General features: G+C 39.5%; 1 protein-coding gene and 1 long non-coding RNA gene across 4 annotated transcripts in view; one reads left to right on the forward strand and one right to left on the reverse strand.

The window, feature by feature from the left end:
* GTF2A1 (general transcription factor IIA subunit 1) overlaps positions 1-12199 on the reverse strand; it is a 42942-nt gene extending 30743 nt beyond the window's left edge. The window contains exons 1-2 of the mRNA XM_015081766.3: positions 11779-12199; positions 7771-7872 (exon numbers count right to left, since the gene is read on the reverse strand). Of these exons, the coding sequence (XP_014937252.1) occupies positions 7771-7872; positions 11779-11808 (132 nt within the window). The 5' untranslated portion in view covers positions 11809-12199. The remainder of the gene's footprint in view (positions 1-7770; positions 7873-11778) is intronic.
* A 69-nt stretch (positions 12200-12268) lies between these two features.
* Positions 12269-19966, forward strand: part of LOC113601406 (uncharacterized) — a 31736-nt gene continuing 24038 nt past the window's right edge. For all 3 annotated transcript variants that reach the window (XR_008299573.1, XR_008299574.1, XR_008299572.1), the window contains exon 1: positions 12269-13594. This is a non-coding gene — a long non-coding RNA (uncharacterized LOC113601406). The remainder of the gene's footprint in view (positions 13595-19966) is intronic.

The raw sequence follows: 19966 nt of genomic DNA on the forward strand, positions 1-19966 counted from the left end.
TAGAGCCAAAAATCTGTTTTAATAGTCTGTCCAGGTCACTTTAATGCATGCTATTAAAGTCTAAACTAATGCATTTCAAACTGCATACCGCAGCCCTTTAGTTTAAAGGGCTGTTAAAATTTAATTTTTTTTTTTTTTTAAATATAACTGAATTAAAAAGCAAATGTCAGACTACCTCTCTATCAAGTCACTCGCTGGAGCAGAAGTCCAAAAATCTGCATTTTAACTAGCATCCCAGAAAATCTTTCTCACTTTAAGAAAAACTCAAGCTCCTTAGTACAGAATATGTCACCTCTCCTAGCTGCTACTATAACTTGTATTCTATTTTCCTAACAGTGTCCAACTACTTGCAGTTCCCAGAATACAGCATACATATCTCATGTCTAAATCTTAGTAAACTACTCCCTCTGACAGTCTTTCCTCACAATTCCCCAAACAATGCAAATGTCAAAGTCACACAGCCTCAATGAAATCACTGACTGCCTCCATACCCTAGAAATATTTCTTCTGTACTTTTCACACTAAGTTTATCATCTCTACTAAAGTATGAATTCCTTCAAGGCAGAGACTATGTGTCTTATTCAGAAGCTAACAAAATGACTAACTTATCAGACATTTAGTATTAATTTCAAAGAAGAGAAGGGAAAACAAACTTGTTTTCCAGCATAATATTTCTCTGTAAGGATACTACTGACATTCTGGCCAGGACAATGCTTTATCATACAGGGTAGTGCCATAGGAAGTGTACAGAAAATACAGCATTCCTGGCTGTAGCCTACTAAATGCCAAGGATGTCCACTAGTCACTAAGACAAGCAAACATGGCCCCATACATTTCCAACTGCTGGGGGTTGTGGGGAAGACAGAAGAAAGGGGTGATGGGAGTAGTCCACAAAGAATCCCCATTTACTAAGCACCAAATACTAGGTAATGTAAAAAATACAAATACAGTACCCTAAATACTTAACATTAAAATTTAACATCATATAATATAAAGTTCAAATTGGCTGAATGTTTTCTCTCCAATTTCATTTTTTATATGATTTTAATTGTATTTATCAAAATATTCTATTTTTTAAATTATCAGCTATTTAAACAATACCTACTTTCATCAACAGAGATAACATTAATGCTAACAACAACCAAGAATACTGAATTGTTACATATTTATTTATTTATTTATTTTGCTAAGGAAATAGGAAGAACTATTTTTCTTCCTTTTCATAATACTATTTTCCCTCCAACACAGTAGCTATTATTTCTGGCAATCCTACTTCAGCCATCTTTGCCAGGTCTCTGAAATTAGACACGGAGAAAATTCTTTTTCTGTTCCCCAAATGACTCAGATATACACCTGTGTATCATGTTAACTAGACTAATACTGTATTCTAACTGTGCACTTTGTGAGTACTTTATAGGTACAGACTCATTTTTACAAAATCCTAGAACACTGACATTGTTACTAGCTCCTTTTTACAGCAAAAGAACCCAAAGAACAAGAAGTTATATAATTTATCCAAGACCACCAACTAAAAGTAGGCAAAAATGAAGAACAATCCAGGCAGTCTGACTCCACTATTTCCAGTCAGGGCTGGACTCTGAGAGTGAGCAGGCACACTAGGCAACCTGCTTGCCTCACCCTAATCCCAGCTCTGGTCCAAGTTTCTAAACTCTACACTATATTCCTGTTATCAGAGCAGGCCTAGTCACAACTCTGGTACCTTCTTTTTACTGGTAAGTACTGAATGTCATCTGGAGACAAAGGCCTAGGTTCAAGTCTCTAGCCCATGATAAATGACCCCGTCAAAGCATATTCTCTCCAAGTCTATTTTTTGATCTATATATTTTTATTAATCTACCGCTTCCTGGCAGTCTGCTAGGCTAGAAATTCTGAAGGATTCTACTTTCACAAAATATCTAGCTCCTGAATAAAACAGAAGACAAATTCATTTACGTATGGGCTCTCTTGAACTGGGGTTGGGGAACAGAGTTTTCCACAAGGACAAATGAAGTGGAATAATGGATTATTGTTCAAGTTATGACCCAAGTATTTATATATAACTAGGATATATTTAGAATAATCGTTCTCCATCAGGGGTGGTTTTGCCCCCAGGGACATTTGGCAATGCATGGACACATTTTTGGTTGTCAGAAATGACGGGTGCTACTGGCATCTAGTGGGTAGAGGCCAGGTATGCTGCTAACATTCTACAATGAACAGGACAGCCCTCTACAACAAAGAATTAACAAATGACAGAAGTGTCAACCTGATCTAGAGACAAAGTGAGTTTCAGATTTGTCTCCAATCAAGAAAATTTTTTCTCGCGGTTTTATTGAGAAAAAAGGCCATGGTTTTTTGTTTTTTTTTTTTATTTAAATCCAAGTTAGTTAAAATATAGTGTAATGATGGTTTCAGGAGTAGAATTTACTGATACATCACTTATATGTAACACCCAGTGCTCATCCCAACAAGTGCCCTCCTTAATGCCCATTATGCAGTTAGCCCATCCCCCACCCAACACCCCTCCAGCAACCCTTCCTTTCTTCTCTATATTTAAGAATCTCTTATGGTCTGCCTCCCTCTCTTTTTATCCAATTATGTTCATCTGTTTTCTTAAATTCCACATAAGTGAAATCATATGATATCTACCTTTCCCTGACTTACTTTGCTTATTAGCATAATACACTCTAGCTCCATCCACGTTGTTGAAACAGCAAGATCTCATTCTTTTTGATTGCTGAGTAATATTCCATTGTGTGTGGAATATTATATATGTGTGTGTGTGTGTACATATACATACATACACACACACGTGCACAAACCACATCTTTTTCCATTCGTCATTCGAGGGACGTTTGGACTCCTTCAGTAATTTGGCTATTGTTGATAGTGTTGCTATAAACACTGGGGTGCATGTGTCCCTTCAAATCAGCATTTTTGTAACCTTTGGATAAATACCTAGTAGTGTATTGCTGAGTTGTAGGGTAGTTCTATTTTTAATTTTTTGAGTAACCTCTGTACTGTTTTCCAGAGAGACTGTGTCAGGTTGCATTCCCACCAGCAGTACAAAAGTGTTCCTCTTTCTCCACATCCTTGCCAACCAACATCTGTTGTTTCCTGAGTTGTTAACTTTAGGAGAGGCCATGTTTTATATCTCCCATAGTATTTGCTGTTGAGATATGGGGAGCTCTGACAGTGTAGAAAGAAAGATGATTTTATCATTCACTTTATTTTTTTTATTTTTTTATTTTTTATTAATTTTTTTTTCAACGTTTATTTATTTTTGGGACAGAGAGAGACAGAGCATGAACGGGGGAGGGGCAGAGAGAGAGGGAGACACAGAATCGGAAACAGGCTCCAGGCTCTGAGCCATCAGCCCAGAGCCTGACGCGGGGCTCGAACTCACGGACCGCGAGATCGTGACCTGGCTGAAGTCCGACGCTTAACCGACTGCGCCACCCAGGCGCCCCTTTATCATTCACTTTAAAGAGGATTTCTAAACTGTCATTCCCATCCATAATCACTCACCAATCCAAATCACAACTTACATTCAAATAGAGATTTAAAAATGGGGCGCCTGGGTGGCTAAGTTGTTTAAGGGTACAAGTTTGGCTCAGTCTCGCGGTTCATGGGTTTGAGTTTCGCGTCGGGCTCTGTGCTGATAGCTCAGAGCCTGGAACCTGCTTCAGATTCTGTGTCTCCCTCTCCCTCTGCCCCAACCCCACTCGTGCTCTGTGTCTCTAGTTCTCAAAAATAAACAGTAAAAAAATATATTTAAGGGGTGCCTGGGTGGCTCAGTTGGTTAAACATCCAACTTCAGTTCAGGTCATAATCTCATGGCTCCTGAGTTTGAGCCCAGCACTAGTCTCTGTGCTGACAGCTTAGAGCCTGGAGCCTGCTTCAGATTCTGTCTCCCTCTCTCTCTACCCCTCCCCGGCTTGCGCTCAGTCTCTCTCTCTCTCTCTCTCATATAAACAAACATTAAAAACATTTTTTAAATACATATATTTAAAGTATGTATGTATAGATAGATCAAAAATCAAGACTGTGGTGATTTTTTTTTTAATTTCCCATAGTTTATACATTAAAGTAGGCCTATAGTGTTTCAAGAGATAACCTAGAAAATTGAGTTGAATTTTTTTTTAAGTTTATTTTGAGAGACAGAGAGAGAGAGCATGCACAAGCAGGGGAGGGGCAGAGACAGAGAGAGGAAGAGAAAGAATCCCAAGCTGGCTCTGCACTGTCAGTGTGGAGCCCAATGCAGGGCTTAAAGTCATGAACTGTGAGATCATGACCTGAGCTGAAACCAAGAGTTGGATACTTAACCAACTGAGCCACCCTGGTGCCCAGGTTGATTTTTTTTTCCCATCACTTCCCTTCCAGCATTATCTAGTTAAACTTTAAATTACATGCACAGTCACTACTCATCTTAATTCATAATCTAATTCACCATGTATCCTTCACAGCAGTAGGGAAATTTTTGATAAAAGTTTGTGAAATAGCCCAAAAGAGGAGACGAGGGGCTAGAATTAATGACAAAGTTCTTTGTAAAACATAAAACACAAAATCAATTGTTAATCTTTATTAGCAAGAATGTCTAAACCTGTAGAATCTAATACAATAGATCCCCTAGCCACATACACATGGTGATTTAAATTGGAATTATAATTAAAAACTCAGTTCTTCAGTTCCACTAACTACATTTCCAGTGCTTAACAGCCATATGCTGCTAGTGGCTACTATACTGGAGAACACAGATATGGAATGTTTTCATCACCACAGACAGGGCACATTCTGGAAATTCTAATGAGATTCTGAAGAAATTTAGTACAGAGAATTAAAATAACATAAACTCAGTTTAGTCTAACAGTTTATTTTTAAATCCAGTGACAATCTAGAAAAGAAGAGTATGCCCCATTTGGAAAAACAGTAAAAATATTACAGTACTTTGTTCAGTTAGATTATGGAGTCATGTTTGTTATTAACCAATTTAATTAAATATTTACTGAATACCAACCACATATGGAAGGCACTGTGTTAGAGGCTAGGGATTCAAAGATGAGTAATTCACAATTTTTGTTATTAAAAACTAGCCACTAAACAAACAAAAGGTGCATAATATATATATATTATTCAATATATTACATACTCCATTGTATAGATTACACTAATATATATTTAAACAGCCAAATATAATAAAAATACAGGTAGAGCTATTTAATCTCAAAGACAACTCATTCTCTTTGAGAGAATGCCTTGATTCTATTGGAACCATTCAGAAAAACCAATTCCCCACACTTTGTGAAAAGCAAGAGTAGATAACCAACAACCTGGATTACCTGCCAGTATGACTTAAGGTAAGTCTTTGGGGCTGATTTCCTACATTTAAAAATGTTGCATCTTCTAAATAAGTTCAAAGTACTTTAAGGTCAACCATTATACCAGTGTAATGTAAATAGCAAAGTATTTGCTCCACAGAACACAAAGGAATCAAACTAATCTTACTCTTTTCTTATTCATACCCTGAGATACTTTATGCTGTTTCAGTAGTTTATATTGCTATTCTTCCAACTCATGCCTCAAGAGTTGGTGTCCTTTCACTAGCAATTCTGGATACCTACTCTTTACTTTTAGTAACCATTACATTTCTCTCAAGGTAAATAAAAATTTCCTCATTTCACTTAAATCTATATATTTTTCCTTCCTCCCACAGGCAGATTCTTGTTAAAAGCTCTACAGAAGTTGCCCACAGATGCCTAAACATCCTAAGATACATTTTATCACCATAATAAATATGAGGTTTGCTTTATTTAATATAAGTTGCTAGGGGCACCTGGGTGGCTCAGTCTGTTAAGCAACCAACTTTGGCTCATGTCATGATCTCACAGTTTCTGGGTCTGAGCCCCCTGTCAGGCTCTGTGCTGGCAGCTCGGAGCCTGAAGCCTGCTTTGGATTCTGGGTCTCCCCCTCTCCCTGCCCCTCCCTAACTTGTGCTCTTTCTCTCAAAAATAAACATTAAAAAAAATTTAAAAATAATAAAATAAGTTGCTAAGCTGCAGCCTCCACACTTCCACTGAATGGATAAATAATGCCAAAACAAATGTTCTTAGCATTGTGATTACTGTCCTCAAGGAACTCAATATCCAATTTCTAAGCCAGCAGTTCTAAACCTTTTTGGTCTCAGGATCTTTTATTCCTTTCAAAAATTACTGAGGACCTCAAAAAGCTTTTATGAAATTATAACTAAGTTGTTTTTTTATGTTTATGAATGCATTTAAAAACAGCAATGTATCCATTACATGTTAACATAAATAACATATCTTTAAAAAAAATAACCATATTTTCCAGATCAAATTTAGTTGACAAGTAGCTTAAAGAAAAAATAGCTGGATTCTCCTATCTGCTTCTACATCTACTTTGTTGTTTTGGTTGAAGTAGAAGAAAATCTGTCTTCCCACAGCTAAGCAGTTGGGAAAAGAAAAAGTATTTTAAATTATGGTTTCTTAAAAGTTAGCTATAATGTGGAATCTGAAACCATACACAAAATCCATTAATTTATCTTTCACTTTGAAAGGATTTTGCAACATCATGCATTGGTCATCTGGAAAATACAAATTCACTGAATTATGCAGATATTCCAAATGTTAATACATTTCATTAAAGAGTATCAAATAATGGCACTTCTTAATAGTAACAGTGATCTCCTCTGGACCCTTAAGTAAACATCGTTTTAATATTCACTGCATCAAAATGGGATGCATACATAAAGCACTGTGCATATGGAACAGTTACCTCAAGGAAAAGCACTTGTGCATTTGAGTAGCTACTTTAATTGGCCACTTGTCAGAACACAACTTTTACTGGAAATATGACAAACTATGATTTCCAGACTTGGGCATTTGGCCAACCTCATGGACCCCCTGAAAGAATCTGTGAGGAAACCTCAGGACTCCACAGACCTTATTTTGAGAACCACTGTTCTGGGCAATATGGCAAAAAGATTGCATGATTTCATGAGTCATTACAATACCAAGAAAACATAAATGCTAAATAAGAATATCGAACTGCTTCCGCTTAAATCCAAAAAAATCCAAGAGACAGAAAACCAGTTCCAAAGTAAAATAGATTATAAACCCAATATTTGGCCCATGTAAAAAAAAAAAAAAAAAAAAAAAAAAAACTTAAGAATGTAAAATTCTTTCACCCAGCACTTAATTTCTACAACATAAATACATTTTAGAATATATGTACATTAAAACCATAGAAATAAGGAAGAAAAAAAAAAACTGTCAAATAATTAGACCATAACCATCCATTAATGGACTAAAACAAACCTATAAGGGGGACTTATAGTTGCTTAAGCCTTGGACTCTCAATTTTGGCTCAGGTTATATCTCACAGTTGTGAGATCGAGCTCCATGCTGGGCTCTGCACTGAAAGCACAGAACCTGCTTGGGATTCTCTCCCTCTCTCACTCAAAATAAATAAACTTAAAAAAAAAAAAAAGTAAGTCCTACTAATTTCCATTATCACATACAAAGAAACTGAAATATAAGCAATGTGCCTAAAGTCAGAGGGAGGATGGACTGTAGAGCTGGGATTTAAAACTAGCACCCTTCACCTAATTTTATACTGCCTCCTGCAGCAAAGTTGAACGTTCATCCCATGGAAAAATTAGGGATCAGTCGCGGATTGAAGAGAGTATTTTAAGGGAGGAAGGAAAAAGTATGACTACTAAAAACAACAACAAAAAGAGAGAGGCAAACTCACAGTTTTCAGTTCCATCAGAACTTGCTCATCAACTCCATCATCCAAAAAGATGTCTCTCACATCGTTAATAACATCTTCAATCACAGATCTGTACAATTTAGGCTTTAAAGGAAAAATAAAAGACTTGAAAAAGATCATTTTTTACATATTAAATGTATGACACGTTTTCACAAATTCAAAACAAATTAAATATAATCGTTTCTCCAAATATCTAAAACTTATTTTAGAAGATACAACTTTAAAGATATCACCATCTTAACAAACCTCATTTGCTTCAGTTAAAATGAATTATTTTATGTCTGCATATTTTTTTAAAAGGCGTAGACTACTTAATGTAATTTGTATAGGGAAGATCCTTACACATACAAGGTCCACACAATTTCCAGTTATAATTTCCTATGTTGTTATACTCAAAGCACCTAATGTGATCCAATAACAGCTTTATGGGTTGCTATGTCTGGTTCCCATTATTCTTTCCTTTGTTTGACTCCTCTTCTATCTCAGAACCTCCTCATTAAGCTTTAAACTAGAGAACCTTCATCCTACAGTTATTTGTGACATCTGCAACCTAAAAAACATTCAAATTTAAGTATCACCTAATTTTTTGTTGTTGTTATTAACCAGTCTGTGCCTTTAAGCTACACCATTATACTGTTCATATACCCACACTAACAGGTCTCAGAAGTCCCAGAGAAACAAGGCACACTGATCTCTTTCCCAAGATTTCTTTCCTTCAACCACTGCCCAAATGATATTATGAAATGGAATCATGGACAGCCTCAATGTTTGTTTTTTAAATTATTATTACTATTATTGTTGCTATTTCTTGGGAGGGGTTGGAGGGAAAGATGACTTCTAGAAAGCTGCCAGAAGAATAAAATGAAAACAGATGTGAAAGCACTTTCAAAAGCATAAAGTATTTTTTAAAAATCAAAAGGTGATAGACAGTAATTTGCCCAGCCCACATCCTATTTTTAACATGTTAGGCAAAAAGTTTGCATGTCAGTGGGACAAAACTAGTGGTGCCTCATTATAAATCCTACCCATTATCACACACAGTTAAGATTATCAGACTTTTTCTTTTAATGTTTGTCATTTGTGTTTTATATCCTGCTTCTAGTAAAAATTACTGGTTACCCAATAAAACCAAGGGTTTGCTTTCATAACCAAAGCTCAAACAAATTTAAATGTTTCATTAGCATCTCTATCAACATGGTTATCACAGGAGAACCCTCTAAGAAAATGTGTCCCTGCAATGCCCAAAATATAAATAATGAGTTCCTCTGTACAATTTACCTCAACTATTAAAAATTATTCGTTCCTCTTCATTACAACCAGAAAAACAATTCACATATCTGGGTTCTCACTTTTGCTATTCCACTCACTAACCTTTTATTTTGCCAAATCTGCCTCTGTGAACTTTAAATTTTCACATGCAAAATGTAAAACTCTACACGGCCTCCTTATGTTTAACATTGATTCTATATATAAGGAAAGTGTAACTGACTATGGGTATCACCTTATCCATGGTGACTTAACACTGAATTACAAAAATAACATTTAAAAAGTCGTTTTAAGCCAGCAATGATTCTTAAAGCATTATAAAGAGGTGGTGAAACTTTAAATCGGTACTCAGAATCTTAAATTGATGATGAAAATTATTTTTTCAGCCAACTGGATACTTTGGTGTTTTCCGAAGTCAATCGCTCCTAAAAATCTCCAGCTTGGAGATCCAGGCATTTACAAGTACAAAATTTGTTTTCTTCAGGTACTCCCCATTTAATGAAACCATTCTGTTTTAGGATTTTGCTTATGTGCAAAATCACCCACAACCTGACCATTTAAAGGATTCTTAAAAGCACTGTAGCTGAAAGGAAATGTGTATTCTTCATGAAGTATAAACACACAGAGAATAATTTAGCATTATTGTTCATAAGTTGATAAGCCCTCAAAATACCGATGTTTTTAAAAGCATGGAGGTACAAACACACTATTTGAAACAAGCAATTTCCAAGTTATTATTTAAAATGCTAAACCTTACTTGAGCCAAAATTTTTGCCTTCTACAAAATACCAAGTAATTTAGGTTTGTCCTGGTTTTAACACAGATACTCCAAACTTAAAAACTGGTAAATGAAAGAGCCAAGACAGTGGCAGTACCCAATGATTAATTAGAAGGTTCCTTTCAAAAGTGTTAGTCCCCTGGGGTAATACTGGGAAATAAACTGGATTAACTTCTGTATGGGATATCGATACGCAATGAAACAGAAAACACTCTACCTAGAATTTTAATTTTTTTCAATCCAGTTTGCACTAAAACTTCTTCACTCTTACTATTTACAATTCCCTTATAGGTAAATGTACCGTGGGCATAAGGTCCTATGTTGCAGCTTTTAGGCACTTAACTATTTCTTCGAAAAGCTTTTTGTCTCCAACACTTAATAGAAAAACATGACACATCAGAAGCTTTGTTTCTAACATATTTTCTGAATACTTAATGATCAAAACACTACCAAAGTCCCCTGAAGCCAACAGTTAATGTAGGAAGCATTTTTTTTAATCCCCGTCAATAACGCACTTATTTTCCAACACAAAAACGATTTGACATCTGAGCTACAATTCTCTTTAAAAGCAAAAATAAAAATAAAATGAAAAGAATGGACACCAATTCTATTTTCCCCTAACAAAGACAGGAAATCCTAGCTACTGCATCAAAATAAAAAACTTGGGGCTCTGAGAGCGGCCCGGTTGGGTGCGAAATAACAGGGTAAGGAAAGGACCTAGAAATAAACTGAGCTCTGCACGTTCCTGCCTCTCGCCTCGGGAGCACGCACCTCCCAGCCCCGCTCTCAGCAGCTCTCACTATTTAAAGCCGGATCTAGTGTTTAAATGGAGAGGCGGTGACGTAGGCCTGAAAAGCACCTTCCCATCCTGGCAGAGTCTATATTAGAGAGCGGCAATGGCTCTATATAAACAGGGCAGCCAAAGGGAGGAGGACCACAAGGCTCAGGGACTGAAAAGCAGGGTAAGCGGCCGCAGCCATGATGGATCGACCCGAGTCGCCAACGGTACGGAGTCGGGCGGCCGCGGGCTTGTCTGCGGCATTTGGGACCGGGCAAAAACGTGTTTTATTGTCAGAATAAAAATAAGAGTGGGGTGGACTAGTGATCATATTGCGTTCGTGACTGAAAAGGTTATTTATGTGACTGCTTTTTGCAAACCTACGTGATCGCAAGTAACCAAAAAGGGTCAATGGGAGAAGTAGGCAAATTTCAAGGCGAAAGCGGGGGCACTTTGACCACTGTAGGTTTTTGTTTGCTTTGGTGCTTTTGCTAGTGGAAGATACGATGGGGGTTTTGCTTCCCCTTCGCCATTTTACCGATTCGGAAGGAACCGAGATAAGTGCTTTTCAACCTTCGTCCTTTTTTTTTTTAAAGAAATATAAAATGGCCCCAGTGAAGGCTCCCTAAGCACAACCGCCAGAAACACCCCAAGTAACCCCCAAAGTAGCCGTTCACCTTCCACCGCATTGAAGTGGACCACGGTGGGTATTGGGGACTCGCCCAATTCCCCAGACGCGGTTTTTGTTCTGAGGCTGCTCCGGGAGCCCTTCTCGAGCCAGTGTGGCCGGACCCGTCTCGGGGGGAAGCGGCGGTTTCCCACCCACCCTCTCCCTCTCCCGGCGGCCGGGGTCTGGGGCCAGGGCCGCGCGCTCGCCCCGGCCCAACGGCCTTCGAGGCCCGGACCGCCCCGCGGCGGCCCCAGGCCCCGCCGGCGCCCCCGCCCTCCCCGCCGCTGCCGCCGCCGTCGCCGCCGCCGCGAGCCCGAGGCGCCCCCCCGCGCCCGCCGCCCCGGCCCGCTCCGCCCGAGGCGGGAAGTGGCGGCGGTGGCCGCGCGGGCGGCTGAGGAGAGTAGAGGCCGGGAGTCGCCGCCGTCCCCGCCCCCGCCCGGTCCGGCCGTTGCTGCCGCCTGAACGAAGCCCCCGCCGGCCACCAAACCACGTCCTTACCACGGTGTTTGTATTTGCCGAGTTCGCCATTTCCACACACAACACAAACAAGAGGGGGGCAAGCCCGAGAAAACAAGATAAAAACAAAACCAAAAAAGAAAAAGAAAACCAAAACACCCGGAGGGTGGCCCAAGCCACCGCAAGACTGGGGGTAAAAATTTCAAACAAAATCGGATCCTGAAAGAGTAGAGGGGAGCGGTGAGAGGAGAAGGAGGAGGAGGGGGGCAGTCCTCCCGGAGCTAAAAAACCTCGAGAATCGCCCTTAAGAAAAAAGCCACGACCCTCGTGGGGTCCGGGGGGCGTTGCCCGCTCCCCACCCCGCGCCAAGGAGGGAAACCACCACCGGTCGCCGCTCCCCGCGCCGCCGCTGCCGCCACCGGCTGCAGCTCCAGCCGTCCGGTCCGCCCGCTTCTCCCCTTTATATAGTGAGCCAACGAGCTGCGCGAGCCGCCGCCGCCGCCGCTGCCGCCGAGAGACAGGGCGGAGGGGGAGGGAGGGGCGGAAAGGGCGGGGGCAGAGGTGGGCGGGGCTGAGCGCGAGACACCGCGAGAGCCGCGTGCGCAGGCGCGCCGGGGCGGAGGCCACCTTGGGCCGCGTCGTCACGCGCCGTGGAGAGCGCTGGGCGGGCGGAGCCTTGTGGCCTGGAGTAGTGAAGTCGCCCCGCAGGTTTCCCAAGTCTCGCGTGATCACGTGGTGGCCCCCACAGGCGGAAGTGTCCGACAGCTCTTTTGGGATAAGAGGCTTTTAAAGTATTGCTGGAAACGACGTGAGTTCTGGTGACACTCGAGTTCAAAGCTACCTGGGACCCCTCTTGTCAGATGTTTCTGCATCTCCCTGAGCTGGAGGAGCTAAGAAATATGGAAGGGGCGCTGGCAAGCTGCCTCGCTAGCAATGGCTGCGGCGGAGGACTAGTCACGTGACCCCGCTTCCGGTCCCGGAGGCGCTCGGACTCCGGGCAGAGTTTTAAATGCGGAGTCATCTCAAGGGAGTGAGCTAGTCTTGTACTTAGAGCTCCGAGGCTTTCAGTCGACTTGCGGAGGGTGGGCCTTTGGCCTGCGAAATTGTGTGCCTGTTCCTAAAGGGGAGGAAAGCTGGCTTGGGCCCACTGTTAACACATTGCAGAATTAGTAACCTCTGAAACCGGCTGAGTTGTCTCCCCCAGTACAGCTAAAAGTCTCTGGGTTTCATTTCCCTCAAGGTTAGTCCACCTAGTAGACCGTGTACTTTAAGTGATTTTTTGCGGTAGTGGAAATGCCAGAAACACACAACAATGAAACATGAGCCATCGGATAATGACAGCACCATAACGTTCCCCCCTTCGTTGTTTTGTTTTGTTTTTTTAATACTGCCCAAAGTCTGTGATTCCACGTGGACTGCGTGCAGTGACTAACACCTAAAATACTTGCCCTTGACCCACCAATTCTCGTGGCCTCTCGCTGTGAGAGAGCCGGCAGAAAAAGTCCATGTCTTGGAGTGTAATTAAATAGGCGTTTGCCCTGCTCTGCTCAGGCAAATCACGCCTTTATGGCAACATTTCACGCAGAACAGAGAATGCTCTGTTTGGAAGGCAGAACTCACAGTACCTAATTCTCTTGTCCGTAGGAATTTTGAGAGACACGCGGAATGTAGTCTGGACAAGTGAAGGAGTTTATCCTCATAAAGCAAAACGAAATGTCACAGTTATATGCCTCTGAATGCAGATTTGGAGAATATCAAAGGCAGCTTACCAGAGAGGAAAATATGCGACCTGCCAGGACCTGAAGGAAGAATTTAGAGAAAGCAGAGCCATTAATACTCAGAAAATGGGAAGTTGTCGGTATGTTTGTGATGCGCAGAGAGAATATCAAATAATTTTGAGATTTCTTTTAAAACCTCCTGACCTTAAATTCTTTCCTTAACACTCAGGTGCATTTCAGTTCCCTGCACAGCTGCCTGTTTGTTGAGGAAACTTAAAGAAAAAAGTCGTAGGAAAACAGTGCTCTTGATACATAAAAATGGGGTTCCATCAATATTTGTAATTCATTTAATATTCAGGTGACCATTAGCCCGACAAGGTATTCTAAACAGTACAGATCCTGGTAAATTTCACCGCTTATTATTTTAAGAGGACTCCTTTTTACCTCATTATGTGTACATACTACCGAGTAATTTGCACATGGAATCCCTCTCCTTCCACCTCATTTTCTTCCCTAACCATTTGGTATTAACTAAATGATAAGATGTTTTGCCATCAGTTAAGATTAAGACCACTGTATGCAGAACGTGGGTTAGAATCTAGATGTACTCTCCATGGACTTATTCCCAGGGGTATTAGTGACAGTTATATTCTGATTGAGTCTCATCTATGAAGTAACAAAATATAGTTTTTGGATTAAAAAGGCAGAAAACCCAGCCTTGCACTCCTTAAGACCTTCATACTTCCTAGAGGCTCTGAGATGGCCTCTTTCACACATTTTAAAAGCACTTGGCTAATATTTACCTAGAACTCTTCCCTCTCCCTCCAGTGTGCGTGGCACCTAAGTAACCACCATGTATTCCGTTCCAGTTTACTGTTTTCCAAATGCTCATTTAGTTGTAATATGCCTCCAATCACTATATATGTGTGCCAGCCAGCTTAATTTCAGGAAGAGATATTACCTGATCTTGCACCAAAATAGTCGGTGTGAATAATTTGAAGGCCACAGCCATTTAATTCACAAAACTGGAAATCTGTGAACAGAAATCTCTTCTCACGTAAGACTAGATTTAGCAATATTTTTAAATTGTTTTTATATGAACGTTTTGGGGAGGAGCAGAGCTTAAATATCTTTTCTAAATTTAGTACTTCTTGTACCATATATGAAGTATTTATACTGGATTATCAGTTTGCAAACTCATACTTTGTAACAACTATATACTTAAACAGATACATAATAGTGCTCTCTTTCTTTGTGATGAATCTTTTTTTTTTCAAAATTTACTGGATGAGAAAAAGTTACTTCTTTTAATGTTAATATTCTGCCTAAACCACTGGATAACTGCCAAACAACAAAAGCAAAGGAAAAATGTAGTGCCTGAATTTTAATATTAAACAAAATGACACCAAACCTTGTATGTCCAAACATTAAAATGTTTTACTTTCTACATGACTATTTTAACAACAATGCCAAGAAAGAAAAAAATCTAAAAAGATTGCGCCTGGAAATTTAGATTGCATTAAAATCTCATTATATAACTTACCTGCAGTCTCCATGTTCTTAAAATAATACATCAGTAAAGCTAATTCTGGCATATTTAGGCATCACACAGCTCTTATATGCTCAATAATTTTAGGCACTTGTGGAGAATATAGAAGTGAAGAGGAAAGATCTTGTTGCTCAAGCTTACCAATCCTAATGAAAGCCCCTATTGTAAAGTTAGTGCATAGTTACAGCATTTATTCAAGATCTTAAAAGCCCTGAAGTATTTCAGTCCTACCAAAAAAATAATATTCAGAGTTCACCTATTTTTTAGGCTTTTGCAAGACAACAACAACAACAACAAAAAACCTGTTGGTTTCCATATGCAGTGATGTTTGATGTAGTATATAAAAAGAAATTACTGTTCACACAAATTACTTTTATACACATGAGGTGGAGATTTTTTAAATCTTTTTTTTTAATGTTCTCTCCCTCCCTTGTAACTTGCAGTTTAAAATTGCTACTCCATATCTTAAAACAGCAACTAACTTGCAATTCTTTTTTGTAGATGGAAATATAAGTCAGTTAGTGGCAGCTTAGCAAAAATAACTTAGTGCAGAGTCTGTGCAATCAAGTTTGACAATGCGATTACTTTACTGTGAGACCTTCTGCAGTAACTAAACCTCTCTGTGCTGATAAGATGAAATAGTAACCACCACCTATGATTGTTAGGAAGATCAAGGGTACTAGAAAGTGTTTTGATAAGTATTGGGTGGATGTATTTATTATTAATGGTAAGTGTATTAACAGCTACATCAACGTAGGGGGAAGGTCTTTTTAACTCACTTTGTAGAACACTAGTATGAGATTTTAATAATTATGCCAGTGGTTGATGATGAATTTATTCACAAAATAAATTTGTTACCTTAATTTTTTTTGTTACTTTAATTTCGTTACTTAATTTACCTTTGGCTAAATTTTGATACCTCAAGTGGATAGTATATAGCTTAACTTTTGTATATAAATATAATATATGCTGTCATGAGATAAGATTCCTTAAGCAAAATGTTGATTTATCATTGGAATTAATCAGGTTGCTTGGTTACACACATGTACAGTTATATCTAGCAAATTATAGATGAATTTATCCATTGACCCAGCAACGCCAATTCTAGGACTCTATCTCACAGATATAGTAGCAAAAATATGAAAAGTGTACGCCCAAGACTATTCATTATGGGACTACTTATAACACCCAAAGAAAGGAAACACCCTTATATGTCTTTATAAGGTTGAATAAACCACGGTATTTGCACACAGTGAAATACTATGCAGCTATAACAAGGAATGAGAAATATCTCTATTTACCACTGTAGACTAATTTTCTTTTTTTTCTAATTTTTTTAACATTTATTCACTTTTGAGAGACACAGAGAGACAGAGCATGAGTGGGGAAGGGGCAGAGAGATGGAGACACAGAATCTGAAACAGGCTCCAGGCTCTGAGCTGTCAGCACAGAGCCCGACGCGGGGCTCGAACTCACAAACTGTGAGATCCTGACCTGAGCCGAAGTCAGACGCTCAACTGACTGAGCCACCCAGGCACCCTAGACTAATTTTCAGTATAGTGTGTTATGTGAAAAAAACAAGTAGGGATAAGTGTTCTTTGTATGTTACCATTTAAGAAAAGAGGAACTATAAAAACGTGTGTACATACATACATACTTGTTTGTGTTAAAAAAAAAAAAGATAAGCCATAATTTTTTTTTAAGGAAGGTTACCTATGAAGACAAGGAGAAAATAATATGATGACAGGAATAGAAACTAGAAAATATATTTTTATATTTTACTCTGGAAACATTCATTTAATTATAAAATAAAATTATTTATAAAATAAAATTAATTTTAATTAGTCTCAAAACTGAAAGACAATAAAGCAAATAAAGCTAACAGTATTTCATAACACACAGAGAGGAAGGAACCTTTTCAAGTGACTTTAAAACACAGTAATTTGAGTCTGCATCTTTAGTGAGATATTTTCTAAAAACAAATGTGAAAAAAAATATTTGCTCTTCTCTGTATTGTTGATGATAATGTTTGTATATCCTGTTTGTTTAATGGCATGTGGGATAAATAAAATGAGTAATTATGTGATGTTCTAATAACATTATCTCAATTATTCTTAAAAACTGAGATTCCCAACATGGGGGAAAGGAAATACAGATATAAGATAGAAGCGGGAAGAGTAAAAATTCTGTAGTCCTGAATCTGAATTAGAAGTATCATGGTGCAGGGGCACCTGGGTGGCTCATTAGGTTAAGCCTCCGACTTCAGCTCAGGTCATGATCTCATGGTTCGTGGATTTGAGCCCTGCATCAGGCTCTGTGCTGACAGCTCGGAGCCTGGAGCCTGCTTCAGATTCTGTGTCTCCCTCTCTCTCTCTCTCTGCCCCTTCCCCGCTTGTGCTCTGTCTGTCTCTCTCTCTCTCTCTCAAGAATAAATAAACATTGAAAAAAAATTTTTTAAGTATCATGATGCATTTTGTCTTATTTTTTCCCCTGCCTCTGAAGAAGCCTAGAAATAACTAACCCAGTGGCAGTGAGTATACCTAGTACATAGATTATGGCCTTTCAAGAGCAGCACTCCTTGGATAAATGTCTTATTCTGATCCACATCAGGAACAAGAAATGTCTTTTTTTTTTAAAAATAATAAAAACCCAGACCCAATATATTTTAGCCTATGAAAGACACATAGCTCTGAAAGAGCCTAAACACAGTGACCAATCTAGTAACTGTGAGCATCTCTAGCTCCCAGATTATGATCTTGAAATACCATTTTCCACTGAAAGGAATCAAGGCTCCTTGCAGATATTGCTGACTCCAGAACTAGAGCAAGAAAAATATCAGTTTGAACCAAATGAAATTGCCAATTATTGCCTGACCTAATACAAACTGAATCTAGAATATCTTTTCATACAGATAGCAAGGAAGATGTATTAGTTTGCCGGGGCAGCAGTGACAAAGTGCCACAAACTGGGTGGCTTAAGATAATGGAAATTCATGCTCTTACAGTCCTGGGAGCTAGAAGTCTGAAATCAAGGTGTCAGCAGGACCATGCTCTTCCTGACACTCTGAGTAGACTCCTTCCTTGCCTCTTCTCAGTTGCTGGTGGTGGCCAGCAGTCCTTCCTGTCTTTGGCTTAAGGTCACATCACTCCAATCTCTGCCTCCATCTGTACATGGCATTCTCCCTGTGTCTTCACATTGTTTTCCCTTTGCGCCTGTCTGTCTCTGTGTCCAAAGTCCCCCTTTTTGTAAAGATGTCAGTCATATTGGATTAGGGCTTATTCTAATGACCACATTCTAACTTGACGCCCTCTGTAAAGACCCTGTTTCCAAATAAGGCCACTTTCTGAAGTACTGGGGTTAGGATTTCAACATCTCTTGTTTGGAGGACGCAATTCAGCCCATGAGAGAAGATACCAAAGACTCCTAGTGTCATGTGAAAAGAATTTAGGAGCCAACATGAAGAGGCTCCCACTGGACAAAGATGAGACACTTTCCATTAATTTATAATATCGCTACAAGACAAAATATGAAAATTCTAATTGGTCACTATTGGAGGATGCTAGGGATTAATTCATTATTTTGAAGATTGATAAATGGAGAAAAATAAGCATTTATCTAACCTTCCCTACATGAACTGTACCACCAAGTACCAAATAGTAGATGCAGTGGGTTGAATGGTGGCCCCCAAAAGAAAATGACCATGTCCTAATCCTCAAAACCTATGGATGTTATCTTACTTGAAAAGGGGTCTCTACAGGTGTAATTATGTCAAGGATTTTGTGATGAGATTATCCTGGATTACCCTGATAGGCCCTAAATCCTATGGTGAGTGTTCTTACAGCAGATACATAGGGGTGCCTGGGTGGATTAGTCAGTTGAGCGTCCGACTAGACTCAGGTCATGATCTCACGGTTCGTGAGTTCCAGTCCCACTTCTGGCCTGGAGCCTGCTCCAGATTCTGTGTATCCCTCTTTCTCTGCCCCTCCCCTACTCATGCTCTGCCTCTCTCTCTCCCTCTCTCAAAAATAAATAAATGTTTAAAAATTTTTTAAAAAGAGAGATACATAGAAGTGAGTAAAAAGAAGAGGAAAGGGAAATGTAACCACAGTGGTAGAAATTGTAACAATGCACCCACAGGTAATGTGTAGCCCCCAGAAGTTGGAAGAAGCAAAGAACAGATTCTCCCCTAGAGCCTCTTGGGGGAATGTGGCCCTGGAAATACATTTATTTTAGACTTCTGGCCTCCACAACTGCAAGAGAATAAATTTCTGTTGGTGTTGAGCCACCAAGTTCATGCTTATTTCTTACAACAGCCTTAGGAAACTAATACAGTAGATGAAAAGAAGTTTCTCATTAAAGAAGTATTCCATCTAGGGGCACCTGGGTGGCTCAGTCAGCTAAGCATCTGACTCTTGATTTCATCTCAGGTCATGATCTGATGGTTTGTGAGATCGAGCCCCCCCTTTGAACTCCACTGGGTCAGTGTCAATGGGGAGCCTGCCTGGAATTCTCTCTCTCCTCTCCCTTTTTGCCCCTCCCCGACTTGTTCTCTCTCTCTTTCAAAATAAATAAATAAACATAAAAAAAGAGAAGTGTTCCAGCCAATAACCGAATAAAGAATGATAAAATATCACCATTGGGCAACCTCTAATGAATTGAGAGATGGAGGCGTTAAGCACTGACATCTGCCAACATTACAAAAAGGGAAACAACCAGAGGTATATGCCTTCCTGATAACATGCCACGACCTATAAGGTAGTCTTACCTTCATGACCACCACCCAAAAATGTAAACCCAGAATCTAAGTTTGTAGACCCAACTAGCAATTCACAAAAAATACAGAGGGTTCAAGGACATATCAAACTATATATCAGGAATGCAATCAGCAAAAGCCAAGCCCTGGGAAGCTATAGTACAAATGGTCCAATTTCTTCAACAAATAAATTCAGGGAGAGAGGAACCT

Source organism: Acinonyx jubatus, chromosome B3 (genome assembly GCF_027475565.1).
Source record: "Acinonyx jubatus isolate Ajub_Pintada_27869175 chromosome B3, VMU_Ajub_asm_v1.0, whole genome shotgun sequence".
NCBI classification, from domain to species: Eukaryota; Metazoa; Chordata; class Mammalia; order Carnivora; family Felidae; genus Acinonyx; species Acinonyx jubatus.